Here is a 14,063-nt window from a genome sequence, read left to right on the forward strand (position 1 = left end):
TTAGTTTTTCAAGACAGTTTAGAACATCCTCTCTCGTCACCTCACATTGTCCCAGTTCTTCAGCCTTTAAGCCTGAGAAACTTAGTTCCAGAGAGGGTATATGGTCAGTATCCTCCACCATGAAGACAGATGCAAACAACTAATTCAGCTTCTCTTCAATCTCATTATCCTCAATTATCCCTTTCACACTCTCATCATCTAAGGGTCCAACCTCCTCCTTGGCAGGTTTTAATATATATCCCTGCTGATACATGTAAAGAAGTTTTTGCTATTATTCTTGACACTTCTAGCTATGTGCTCCTCAAAATCTCTCTTTACATCCTTTGTTGTCTCCTTGCATTTCTTTTGCCAGAGTTTATGTCCCTTCCTGTTCTCTTCATTTGAGCAGGACTTCCATTTTCTGAAGGAAGTCATCTTCCCTTTTATAGCTTTCCTGACTCTACATGTTAGCCACACTGGTGTCCTCCTGGACTTGGTGTACCTTTCCTCCTTTTTTGTATACATTCCAACTGTGCTTCTAGTACTGTGGTTTTAAATAAGCTCCATGCTTTCTGGCATGATTTGACCCTCCTGACTTTCCCTTTCAACTTCCTTCTTACCAGTCCCCTCATTTTTGAGAAGTTTCCTCTTCTGAAGTCCAACACATCGGTGTTGGACTTCCTTGGCAATTTTCCACTCGCATACTGTATATGCTGAATTGGATCACACTATGGTCACTGCTACCCAATAGTTCTGCAATTCTGACATCTTGCACCATGTCCTGAGCACCACTCAAGATTAAGTCCAAGATCACCTTCTCTCTGGTTGGTTCCACGATCAACTGTTCTAAGGAACAGTCATTTGGCATGTCTAGAAATTTGGCCTCTCTGTCAATACCCACATGTGAATTTGCCCAGTCAATGTGTGGGTAATTGAAGTCACCTGTTATTAGAGCTCTGTCTCCCTTTGACTCCTCTGTGATTTGCTTCTCTATCTCCAGGTCACTCTCAGCATTTTCATCCAGAGGGCAATTGCACATCCCTAGTAACAAATTTCCTTTCAGGGCTCGTATTGTCACCCATAATGATTATGTGGAAGACTTCAGTCCTCCTAGGTTTTCTAGCTTGTTGGATTCTATCCCTTCTTTAATTTACAATGCTACTCTTCCCCCTGTCTGCCCCTCCTTATCCTTTCTGTAGAGTTTGTACCCAGGAATAAGTGTCCCACTGGTTCTCACCGTTCCACCATGTTTCCATGTTTCTGACCCTTTTGTACAGGCTTTCCTTGCCTCAAAATGTATCCCAGTGCCTAAAAAATCTAAGCCCCTCCTCCTGGCACCACTGTCTCATCCACACATTGGGACTCCTCAGTTCTGCATGTCTCGCTGGCCCTATGTGTGGAACAGGCAGTACTTCAGAGAACGCTGCCCTGGGGGTCCTGGACTGCAATAGGCTACCTAGAAAGCTAAATTTGGCTTCTAGGTCCTCCCAATTATCTTTTCCAAAACGCTGATGTGCACCATGAAAGCTGATTCCTTCCTAGCACTGCCTAACAGCCTATCTAGATGCTGCATGATGGCTGCAACCTCCGCACCAGGCAGGCAAGTCACTGTGTGGCCTACACAAGGGTCACAAACCCATCTCTCTGTGCCCCTAACAAATGAATCTAGGAGGCCCCCAACCCCTGGAGGAGTATCCTCTGTGTGAGAGGACATAGGCACATCACCCAAAGAAGGGGAGCCTTCTAAGGGAGCATCTCCCTCTTTCTCAGACTGATGTCCTCCATCCCTGAGACCTTCATGACAGCAGAGTGGCTGTCAGCCTGGGAGTGGGATGCCTCTATCACATCCCTGAGGGTCTCATCGATGTACCTCTCTGCCTCCCTGAGCTTTCTAGGCTTTCTAGAACAACTTGTTCAGAGAGCAATTGATCTTTTGTATGCTGAAATAGAATAATTGCATTGTATTCTATAGAGAATTTGTATTTTAAAAAACAAATCTTGGTTGTAAAACAAGATACCCTGGCTATCCTGCTGTGATGTGACTACTTTCAGGAACGAAAAAAGACCATCCAATACCTATCTTGATCACAACCAGTCTGCCAGCTTGCCAACCTTTTACAGCTGCTTAGGTCAAGTTTCTTCTGGCATTTCAAACACCAAGAAAACATTTCTCCGACAGTGAAATCCTAAACATACACAATACCAGCAATATTGACTGCTTATCAAGCAGTGTATCGACAAGGTATAATTCATTTCTACAAAACATTTTCTGTCACAACTGGTTACTCAGAAGCCAATGGGCATAGAATTTGCAAGAAACAAAGCTTAGAGCTAAACTACACATTGAGATGCACAATACAATATATGCTTTTTCTTTTTCTTTTGCATGGTAGCATTTTATGTATATGGACTTTTATTTGGCTTTAAACACACACACAGCAGAAGCATTCTAACATTCAATGCTTCCCCATTTGTAGTCTGAAGTGGCAGATTTGGGCAACATGATGGCAACATTCTCCATGCATGGAGATCAACATTTATGCAACACTTTTTGACATCCAAGGCATTTCACATAAATAAACTTAGCAATCTTCACAGTAATTGTTAAACATGAGCAATGCAAACCTTGGCTATGCAAATTATTTCAAGACTAATTGTAGGGGCAAAAATATGGCTGTAGTGTTTAGTGATGTCGCCTAAGTTCTTACCTGGCTTGAAAAATGAATTTGGCTAGTGTCTCCAAGCAGCAGGGGTGCTACAAGTCTACCCACCCTGCAAAGCCACCCCCAGATTGGTGCAGTGTGGGTCAGGAGGTGGAACCCACAGAAAATACTGTTCCTCACAGAAATACAGTTTATGAGCACGTTACCAGCCACCACGCAATTCTATCCATGGTTAATATCAGGCCAGCAAAGAACTACACAACACCAACTAAAACTGTGCCACAGCTAGAAAGCAAGAAAATGACCGATCTGCAGAAAAGTAAGTTACTTACTCAAGGTCAGAAACAGAATTCAAGGCAAAGATTGAGTCTGAGGCCCAAAATATTGGAGTACTTATTTCAACCAATGTTTGCTGCTACAGCTGATGAAAGAAAGCAAAGCAGTTACTTGTCCACCTAGGTTCCCCCCAACCACTCCTTGCAACTCACTTCACAGGAAAGCAGATTAGAGACTCACCCACCACACGTAATGTAGGCATGACAGTCAGGAGGATGGGTCCACAAGAAACAAGGCAGGCAAGGGATATGAGACACAGAGAAAATGGCTTGCTTAAAACCATCCACATTTGCTCTTATTCATCATACTACACCAGGTTTTTAAGAATTTGAGAGTTTTTCATCACATAGCCCACGATCAGAAAAGCAGACCTCTGAACATGTGTAGAGTGCCTCTCTCCCCAACAAACAAATTGATTGGGACTGGGGCATGTGCCTACTTCACCATAAAATATCCCAAATCAGTGTACATTAACATAAACCAAATCCATCACCATATGGCTACAAGACCAGGAAGGAGAGCTGGTCTTATGGTAGCAAGCATGACTTGTCCCCTTAGCTAAGCAGGGTCCACCTGCTTAGACAATTCCTAGACATTCCTAGACAATTTTTGGAAGGGTGATATAGAAATCAAATAAATAAATAATCAAATAAATAAATAAAATATTTTTAAAAAACAAGGTAGACACCACCAGCAGCCACTGGAGCGATGCTGTGCTGGGGTTGGATATGGACAGTTGCTCTCCCCCTGGTAAATATAAGATAATTGCCACTTTAAAAGGTGTCTCTCTGATCAGTTAGCAAGACCTTTTAACGGCTTTTCAACAAAACAAAAAAAGGTTCTTTAAGTGGTTTACATAGAAAAGGGATAAGAATATAGTTCTCTGTCCATATAGATCAGCTCTAGTGATTGTCTTTCAAATGTTTTATGTGGCTGCTCTTTCCCCCACCTAAACGTTTCTTAGCCTGTATGTTTGCGGTGTGTGGCAGAATTGAATTTCTTGGTGTCTGTCATGGCTGGCGCTGGGAACTGCAATCCCAAAGAGACAAGGCACCATCAATGTGCTAACAACAACTGAGCCAGGAGAGGGAAGAAGACACTTCCCCCACTGAATTCTTACAGAGAAAGTACATCAATCAAGCAAACTGGGAGCTCGCCTAGCAGTATTAGCTGTTCTCTATAAGTTTCTGCTGAGCTTGCTGTCTCAGTACCATAGAGAAGTACTGAACGTGCAATCCAACTATTGTTTAGGGAATGAAGAGTATGCTAATGGTTCACAATTGTTTGCTTTTACAAATAATCCGCCACAACCTCTTTCACTCAGTTTATTTCCAGTTCTGCTGTTAAGGTTTGTAGGGCTGGTAAATAAATCATGTTAAGCATTCCATTTGTGTGTGTGTTAATACGAGCATATGCTTCAGTACATGTGAACCTTATTGGAACTAGCAAGTAAGCTTGGTACCAAGTTGTTTATAAGTAACTGCTTTTGAGAATGAGATGAATCACATTATTTCTGCCATTGTCATCCGTTACAGGGAAACGTATTAAACATGGTGCATTAATCTATTAGTTTCACTGCCTTTCTGGACTAAATAAGGAGACAATCAGGAACACCTGTCTACAATATTGGTTATTACCAATTCCCTCTAAAGATATAACATACTGTCTCCTTTCCTTGGAATATGAGAAAGATGATATAGGTGGATTTGACCAGTTAATCAGATTGCACGGGAATGTTTGACCTTATCCTCCTAAACATGTTTGAAACTCTGTAGGGGGTGGGGAGCATTACTCCCTCTGAGGCGTGCACACATGCACGCGCTCACAAGTTTTCTGATGTCCATTCAGTTAATTTTAGATCCCACTCAGGTTGAATTAGGAAGGCCCCACTCTGAATGCAGGTGCGCACACAGTGCCTTGATACTGCCTCCCAGAACAAAACTCATTCCACAGAGATGAAAAAAAAAATTAGAGGGACCACTGGTGGGGAGAAGCTTATTTGATTTTAAGCAGAGTGTTACATATCCCGCTTTGCTACTCTCAGTAGTCCCCTCCTGAAGCATATGGATTCTAAAACACAGGTCTGAAATTACACTCAATGTGTCACTAATCCTGAAGAACAGAGTATAAGAATGCAGGCATAAAGACTGTACCATGTAGATAGGCCCGCTACACAGGATCTATTCTGAAGGGTCCACCAAACTGAATCCTAGGCCTGACAGAACCTATAAACCACTGCCTCTGCCAGTGGTAGCTCAAGCGCTCTATACACCTGGCACAAGGCACCAAATGCCACCCTCCCTGCATTGTGCATCCTCCCCCCTTTTATAGTGGGGACAAGAAGGCATCTTGCTGCCTCCTTGGCACCTCAATAATCTGTTGCCTGAGGTGACCATCTCAGCTTGCCTCATGGTAGGGCCACCCCAGCTCCCTGCTGCTCTCCTGGTTTTTAAGAGATCAACCAAAAGAGCAAATTAAGAATGGTGGGAGTGAATGGGCAGTGCACTGCTACTGTGGGTGAGAAAGGGAGTGGTGGTGGTGAATCAAAAACCTGGAACTGACAGTGTAGAAGCTGTACCATTTGTAGCCCCCTAATTTACCTCCCCCTCTCCCCAAAGGGAGGCCAAGGAAATATCACACAACCAACTAGAGAATTTATGGAAAAACCTTGACATAATTACTTACACAGAACCAAGTTGCTGTCTAATTTGTACTGTGGGGCTGCTCTTTCTGGCTCCCTGCCCCAGGAATCATTACCAGTTTTAATAAGCCTACTCCCATAGCCATGAGCAAGACTAATTGAACTATACAGTGGAGCTGTTTTTAATCAGTGAAGAACAGGCTTGGCCTCTACCTCCATGGCCGCCTTAGCAACACGCTTCTGCCTTCATCAACAAGAGGCAATTGGAACATAACAGGAAGGTGGATTCAGATGACCCTGCACATCATAGCAACGGATGGGTGACAGCAGTTCTACAGAGTCCATGCAAGCAATGAGTGTAGCCGATTATTTCTAATAGAAGATTTCATGTCCTCTAGATTTGCTGCAGTGGCTTGAGTGGGTGTTTGCTTCAATTATTTTGCCACTTGGTCTGGTCTCTGTACATATAACTTTCTAAAAGATTAACTTTGAAAGAGGAAGAGATAAAAGAAAGCAAAAACATATGACCCAACTTCTTATTGGATGGCAATGGCTTTAAATTTGCTTGGACCTTTTACAGGTCCATTAGGATAGATCTGTTTCCACCCTTTTTCCTCTGTGCACCTGGGGCATTGTTCCTGGCTTCCCTTATGTCCTGTGGCCCTCTAATTCTCTATAAATACTGAGTTATAATTACCTAGAATCCTGTTCATTTATTTGAAATTTGTACCTAAATTGCTTTCATTTTAATTCTTAGCATTATGATTGCAGTATTTAAAATGATTGATTACTAGAACATGGAGAATTTTAGTGGGACAGGTTTTTTCAGAGTTCATGGAGAAGCAACATAACTTGGTGAATATAGTAAAGGGGAAAAAATAAAGCTAAGGCTTCAGGTCTAGGCAACAGGATGGATGGTGATGTTATATTGACAGATGCAAAGAATAGTTGAGGAGAGGAAAGGAAATTTTAGGGGCAAGATGAAAAGTTAAGTCTTAAACATACAATTTCCCCCTCTCATATAACATGATGCATTGGGGAGCACAATATTAAAATAAACAAGATAGTTTCCAGTCTAATTTTAACTTTTTATACGTTCTTGTAGATTGTAATGTAGAATACAATGTAGAATGATGTTCGGTGTAGTCCCTTTCAGTAAATACTGAAGGGCTAGTTTTTCAAATCTGCCAACGCACTAAACAATTGAGTTGCAAGTTAACAGGAATTCAGCATACATGTCCCTAAGACACTTTTGAAAATCTCAGCATATCAAGTTTTAATTAGTCATTTGGTCAGTTAATTTAAGAAGTAGGGAAATAAATGTGGAGGAGCTCAAGTATGGCGCCTTCAGTATACTGATGATATCCTATTCTCTCCTTGTTATCTATTGCTATTTAACATTTAATTACTATCTTTATTGAACTAGGCAATGTACAGAATATTGATTACACTGCCTATACAGATATATGCACTAGGCAATATACAGCAGGGTGGTTGTTGTTTTTTATCCTAGAATTGCAACTTGCCTTGCACGAAATAAATACATTCAATTCAGTTTAGGCAATGGAACCCAATTCAAAATAATGAGGTCTAGCAACCCGAGAGGTAACAAGGATCACTATAATTAAAGAGAGCCAATTTCCCTTGCTCATTTGTTTGTAGTCTTGTATTGCTCCTGGATCTATTCCTATGCCCAATGTCAGTCTAGTAATGAAGGTGCTGTGGAAAGATGGGAGTATAGCTAGAAGAAATTTGGTTAAACATCACAGGAAATTCATTCAAAGGGTAAACCTTTGTGAAATTCAGAACTTAGGAGGAGTTACTTTTTTTGGAACACAAAGCCAGCAGTTATTTATCCACACATATTCAAGGCTGAGTAGCTTCAGCCAGGGAGGATGAAATTCAGCAGGTGAAGATCTTCACAATTTCACTTACTATTTAAAGACAGAGATACAAATGACAGTTGAAAGGTTGGCAATCCTTATAGCACAGCTGCATAGAGATGCACCAGAAATTTACACCTGTAATTTTGTTAAAGTGCTATCAAGTATGCACTATATGGAAACAGCATATTTTAAAAGGATATCAATATATCATATAATAACATATCCTAAGCAAGGAGGAGCCACCTCATGGTGCAACGGGGAAATGACTTGACTATCAAGCCAGAAGTTGCCGGTTTGAATCTTCACTGGTATGTTTCCCAGATTATGGGAAACACCTATATCGGGCAGCAGCAATATAGGAAGATACTGAAAGGCATCCTCTCATACTGTGCAGGAGATGACAATGATAAACCCCTCCTGTATTCTACCAAAGACAACTACAGGGCTTTGTGGTTGCGCCAGGAGTCGACATTGACTCGACAGCACACTTTACCTTTACTTTAAGCAAGGAGGAAAATATTTGCAAGTCATTACTCTGATCACTGATAGTCTCAGTATCTTTCATCTGAAATACCCATTTGTTTAATAACACAGTAAGTCTAATCACTTTCTTAAGGAGAACTTCTAAGCCAATAAAAATCTGATGCATGTACTGAATTAATCAGAAATGATGAATGAGACAGCAGGACAATGACAAAAGTGTTTTCTTCTCTCAGCTAGGGCCATATTGCCCAAATACTGATGTTTAGTACACATTACTACAGTTCTGAAATCCTGAATCATACTTAGTTTTGAAGCAATTTATTTGGTATCAAATAGCCTTTGTGGAGGAGCGAGGGTACAATTGTTCTATGCAGGCACTGAGGGATCCCCCTCAATAAACATTTATGCACATATGAAGCTGTCTAAAAATCATTAGTCCATCTAGTAAATTTCCTAAATTTATGTGGCTTATTTTGATGAACAGCTGATTCATGCTTCACCAGAAAAGATACTCCATTTTGAGAGAGGGAGAAACTAATAATTCTTACAGAGAAAGAAAGACAACTTATGAAACATGAGATAGTGGTAAATCCATATCTTTAAGAATTTGGGGAAGGAATATTCAGGAATAGATTCTATCCTGACCAGGTCTCTAAAACCAAGAATCTGATTAAATAAAACTAAAACAAGGTTTGTATTTGTCAGCACACTTTTAAAGCCACAGTTAGTGGCAAGATTAGTGGCAATTAGCATCTTCCCCACCTTCCAGTTCAGTACTTTCTTGGACACATCATGTATGGTAAAAAGCTGCTGCATCCAGCCCAGGGTGGTGAGAGGAGTGATCCGTGTTGTATCTGATCTATGCTGCATGCCTTAGCCACTGGTTACCACAGTAAACTCTGACAGGACCAACCATCTCTTTGTCAGGGATAAAGTACCCTATATCTTCAAACAAGCAATTGGCTTTTGCAAAGCTGATTTCACAAACCATCTGTTTGGTGAGTGCACACATGTAGATCTTTATGCACAGCAGGAACATAGCATACCACTATGTGCAAGGATCTTTGGATCAGAGCCCATGCATTTCAGTGCTCATGTTCTATTATGCAATGCAGTTTCCAGGAAGCTCTCTCTCTCTCTCAATCTCTCTCTCTCTCTCTCTCTATATATATATACACACACACACGCACAAGTACTATTTTAAAAACCGTTTAAAAGATTCTATCTGTATAAAAAGACATGTTAAAAGAACATGATTCAGCTGAATAAGATTCAGAAGGTTAAAACAGGTTTTCTCCTTTGTTCTCCAGTATTGTCACAGCCCTACGACACATTTGGGCAACCATATCTACCCAATTCATACTTCTCACCATCTGCACACCTATAAAGGAGTGAAATGTATCATACAAGAGGAAAACTGTACAACAAATCTAAAGAAACCTAAAGAAAAACAGCTATAGTTGGGGGCACGTTATCAAAATCATGGACTGAGACCAGGCAAGTAACTGATGCTCTACAGCAGGCCTGCTCAACGTAGGGCCCCTAGCTGTTTTTGGACTACAACTTCCATAATCCCCAGCCACAGTGGCCAATAGCCAGGGATTATGTGAGCTCAAGGCCAACATCTGCAGGAGGGCCAAAGTAGACCAGCCCTGCTCTATAGTAACACAATGCAGAATCAGGGTTCTCAAGCTGCCCAGTGTATGGAGTGCTGTGAGGATTGGTCCCATTTGCAAAACAGCAGCTATGACTGCAATGGGTAGAAGGTCCAGATAAGGTAGCGCTTGTTACAAAGAATATTCTCTCTTCCTATATTCTGCACCCAGAGTCTTTTAAAAAATAAAATCCTAACATAAATGATACTAGCCGTAATAAGGCTGAAGTCAGAGCCCCAAATGGACACCAACTTTCCCCCATTATTCACATGGCAGTGTATATATCCCCCCTTCTTATTCTAATACTGTGAGGGTTCCTGAAGATTTTTGATGCAATTCATGAAGATAAAGATGGATGTCTATTGCTGGATATCTCTAAAATGTCCTTAGTTCTTATCTTTTATAATTCTGTTTAATTGAGTGGGGAAAATACTCCTTTTGTCACTCCTAAGCTTGCAGGGACCAGAAGGGCTTGTGCTTCAGATGACATGACACCAACAGTAGGCAAAATGTGGATTCTTTGTGGATCTATACTTGTAATACATTTTGGTCTCAGAGGACCTGCTGGACGATGCTCTCCCTCAGCTGAGTCAGCCTGTCTTCTTTCAAAGCATCTCGAATAGCACAGAAGAAGCTGAAATAATGCTGAAAGTTATGCATCATAAGCAGGACTCCAGCCAGCAGCTCATTGGTCACGAGGAGGTGGTGAATGTAGGCACGACTGTGATTCTGACAGCAGTAGCATGAACATCCATTAACTAAAGGTCCAAAATCATCTTGAAATCTAAGAGGGAGAAGAAAGGAGGGCACACAATAAAGCTAAAAATATAAAGCAATCCTCCCAAATCTATAAATCATCCTAATTGGTATACACAGTGGCTGACACAAGGAAAATTACTCAAAGTAAACCCATTGAAATTAAAAGGACAAGTTAGACAATGCCTGACTTGTCCTTTTAATTTCAGTGGAACTACTTTGAATAACTTTCCTCATGTCAGCCAGCGTCATTACTCACACTGACACACTGTACTGAAACTAAAGACGGGTTCATTAGCTGAGTGTAATAAACCATTGTTCTAATGCCAGTTAGAAGCCTATTCAGTTCAATTCAGACATGTTATGAGTACAGTTAGGCTTACATGCTTCTGCTTTCATGTTTTTATTCATTTAATCATTTATTTATTGTATTTCTATACCGCCTGATATAGAAATCTCCAGGTAGTATACAAATTAAAACATAAAACAATATAAAACAGTTAAAATTCATAAAACAGACAAAATCTCAATAAATAAAAACTCATTAAAATTTAGATGTCAGTTAAAAGCCTGGGAAAACAGGTATGACTCCAGGGTCCTCCTAAAAGCAAATAGAGAAGGAAGTGCTCTTATTTCAGCAGGGAGCACATTCCAAAGCCCTGGGGCAGCCTCAGAAAAGGTCCGGTCCTGAGTCGCCACCAAACAAGTTGGCGGCAGCCATAACCGGACCTCTCCAGATGATCTTAATAGGCAACAGGGTTCGTAACAGAGAAGGTGCTCTCTTAAGTACCATGGACCCAAGCCATTAAAGGCTTTATAAGTAATAACCAGCACTTTGATTTTCGTTCGGAAACATATTGGCAGCATGAGGAGTAGAGAAAATTCTGATTATGGTTTGCAAAAAACAATAGTTTGCCATTGTTCTTGAATATGGCAAACTCTGGTTTGTGCAAGCCATAGCTGCACAATTTATTTGCAAATTATTAACAGAACAAATTATGTTAATTTGAATCAAATAATCAATAAGCAGCATCCATGTGTCTACAGTTTCTCAAAGAAAGAGAAGATAGGTTCCTGCACCAAAGGGTTCACAATATAAAAATTAACACAAGGGTAACATCAGGGGAAGAGGAGGCAAGAATAAACTGGGGAAGAACGTGTGATTATTTTGTTTACACATACTTAGGCTCAGTTACAGCAAAGTATGGGGACTTTGCTAGAGGGTTTGTCTAAAGGTTCCACAGAAAAATCAGAATCAGATAATGGTCTGATAAACTATAGTTTGTGCAAGCCATAGTTTTCTGTATTCAGATGAAACTGAGCTCTAATTTGTTGTGAGCTGCTGTTAGAAGTTATTCTAGAACAGAGCAGAAGACACACACCACAAGAAAAAGGTAGACAGCTACAGAAGCAACATGGTGCTAAGAGACATTCTGGAGATCAATTGTGCAAAGACATAGAAATCCAAGAACTTGCCTTGTGGATGGTTGTTCAGGTCCCTTTAAGATCTCATGATTATCACAAAATACCACCTCACCCCACTGGTCTGTCCTAAGAATTGCATCCCAAAGCAAAGGCACTCATAACTGCTCATTGCCAGCCTTTTAAAAATTAAATATTTTCCCCACACCAAACTTGGCCAGGACATACAGTTCTGGACAACAACAAACCCATTTCAGAAACATATCTGTAAAAAGAGATGGGATATTTGTCCAACAGGAACTCTGAAACCACAAGATTATTCAAATACCAAAGACCATTAGTAAAAGTACATTTTAAAGGTATTCTGATATCTTCTAACTTCTGGTCACCTCTACGATATGTGGCAACCATGGTTTTCCTCTAGATACTTATGCTGAAGAAAATGGACTTAGAAGTATGGCCGAGTTCCAATGTAACGCTAAACCATAGTTCAATCAACACTGCAAGAACAAGCCTTAGCCAGCTGTGGGATTGCACAATTCCCACCCCTGAGTTGATCCTAGTTCATTTTAACTAACTATAGCTAGAACATAATTATAGTTCCCCAAGTTCATACATAACGTGGAACAGGGCTTGTTCTAAAGTGAAAGCAGAAACTTTAAATCTCATTTTGTGTGAGAGAGAAATGAGGATGGAGTGTGAGAGCCCAAAGCTCACTGAGGCTCACTTTCATAAGCACTTAACACCATGATTTAGCATTACATCAGAAGGGACTATCTGTCTAAAGCAGCTAGTAAAATAACTTGAAGTAGTACATAACAGAATCTCACATTTCAAAGCCAACTCCCAACCAGCATACCTTTTCTCTTTCAAATATATTTCAAATGAAGTCATTTCTTGAGCTCCATTAGATGTTTCACTTTTTATTTTCTCAGCCTCTTTCTTTTCTGCATCTGGTTTCCCATTTTCTTTTATTACTGTAATTAGGCAAGAGTATTTCATTAACAAGGTGAAATAAAAACAAGAATGGACCGTGGACAAGATATAAAACACTTTATGAGCAGCAATTACTGCTACTCATAAAAACCTATGCGCAGGAAACCCACTAGTCTACTTGTCTGTGACAAGTGAAAAATGAGGCCTGATGAGCAAAAAAAGGTCTTAATGAGTAATGCACCAACAAAGCTTGAGGTGATGACATAGGCAGAATGGTAAAGATAAAGCGTGCCGTCAAGTCGATTTCAACTCCTGGCACCCACAGAGCCCTCTGGTTTTCTTTTGGTAGAATACAGGAGGGGTTTACCATTGCCTCCTCCTGCGCAGTATGAGATGATGCCTTTCAGTATCTTCTTATATCGCTGCTGCCCGATATAGGTGTTAACATACCACTGGGGATTTGAACCGGCAACCTTCTGCTTGTTAGTCAAGCATTTTCCCACTGTGCCACTTAAGGCAGAATGGTGGCAAAACTCATTCGAAGAGCCCTTCAAGCGCAAATGGTTGCACTTTTTTGTTGTCCTGTTGCCTTTTTTTTTTTTTTCAATAACTGCTATCACGTTCCTTCCTGCCTAAACTATATTAAGTCACTGTGCTGTTAATTCATTAGCTTATTTTATTTTGATGGAGTTTACAAGTAACATGTATCTAAACTGCATTCCATATCTGAGCTGACGGTGTCAGTCTACTGAAGGGATTTAAATCAGAAAATGTATGCTGTCAAAGTAGCAGTGCTTTTATAGGAGAAGAGAAACCTACATTTTAGTTGTAAAATTTCAGTTGGCTGAAACATTCACAAAATTATTGGAGGGGAAGAAATAAAATCAGAGAGTTGAAGCAAATTGAACCCGAACCCAAAAAGAGGTTCAGAATATTTTTTTTCAGTGAATTGGAGCTGAACCTATGGTTCCAACCCCCTATGACTGACTCTGAACTAGAACCAGACCTCTAAACACAACTTAGTAAGCGCTTCAAAATAAATGATTCAGTAACCAGGAATTTAGTTTTCAACTGCATGATTGCTTTATTTTCTTGGTTTTTAAATCTGTTGTATGTATTCTGTTTGAATTTTTAAAAGTTTTTTGCAAATATAAACAGTTTAAAAATAAATATTTTTCTCAAGTTAGTTATCACTTGGATGACTAAATTATATTAATGCATTTCAAGAAGGCCATCTGCAAGGTGAACCCAACAAGGAGGATGGGAAGAGAGCTGGCCTTGTAGCAAGCATGAATTGTCCCCTGGG

General features: G+C 40.4%; 1 protein-coding gene across 10 annotated transcripts in view; it reads right to left on the minus strand.

Annotated features, from left to right (window-relative positions):
• Window positions 1-8,290: 8,290 nt before the first annotated feature.
• The window catches only part of QTRT2 (queuine tRNA-ribosyltransferase accessory subunit 2), a 39,970-nt gene continuing 34,197 nt past the window's right edge, over window positions 8,291-14,063 (minus strand). For all 10 annotated transcript variants that reach the window (XM_053312808.1, XM_053312813.1, XM_053312815.1 and 7 more), the window contains 2 exons: window positions 12,681-12,798; window positions 8,291-10,427 (listed from right to left, as the gene is read on the minus strand). In XM_053312808.1, coding sequence (XP_053168783.1) covers window positions 10,196-10,427; window positions 12,681-12,798 — 350 coding nt within the window. In that variant the 3' untranslated portion in view covers window positions 8,291-10,195. The remainder of the gene's footprint in view (window positions 10,428-12,680; window positions 12,799-14,063) is intronic.

The sequence above is a fragment of the Hemicordylus capensis genome, chromosome 3 (genome assembly GCF_027244095.1).
Source record: "Hemicordylus capensis ecotype Gifberg chromosome 3, rHemCap1.1.pri, whole genome shotgun sequence".
NCBI lineage: Eukaryota > Metazoa > Chordata > Lepidosauria > Squamata > Cordylidae > Hemicordylus > Hemicordylus capensis.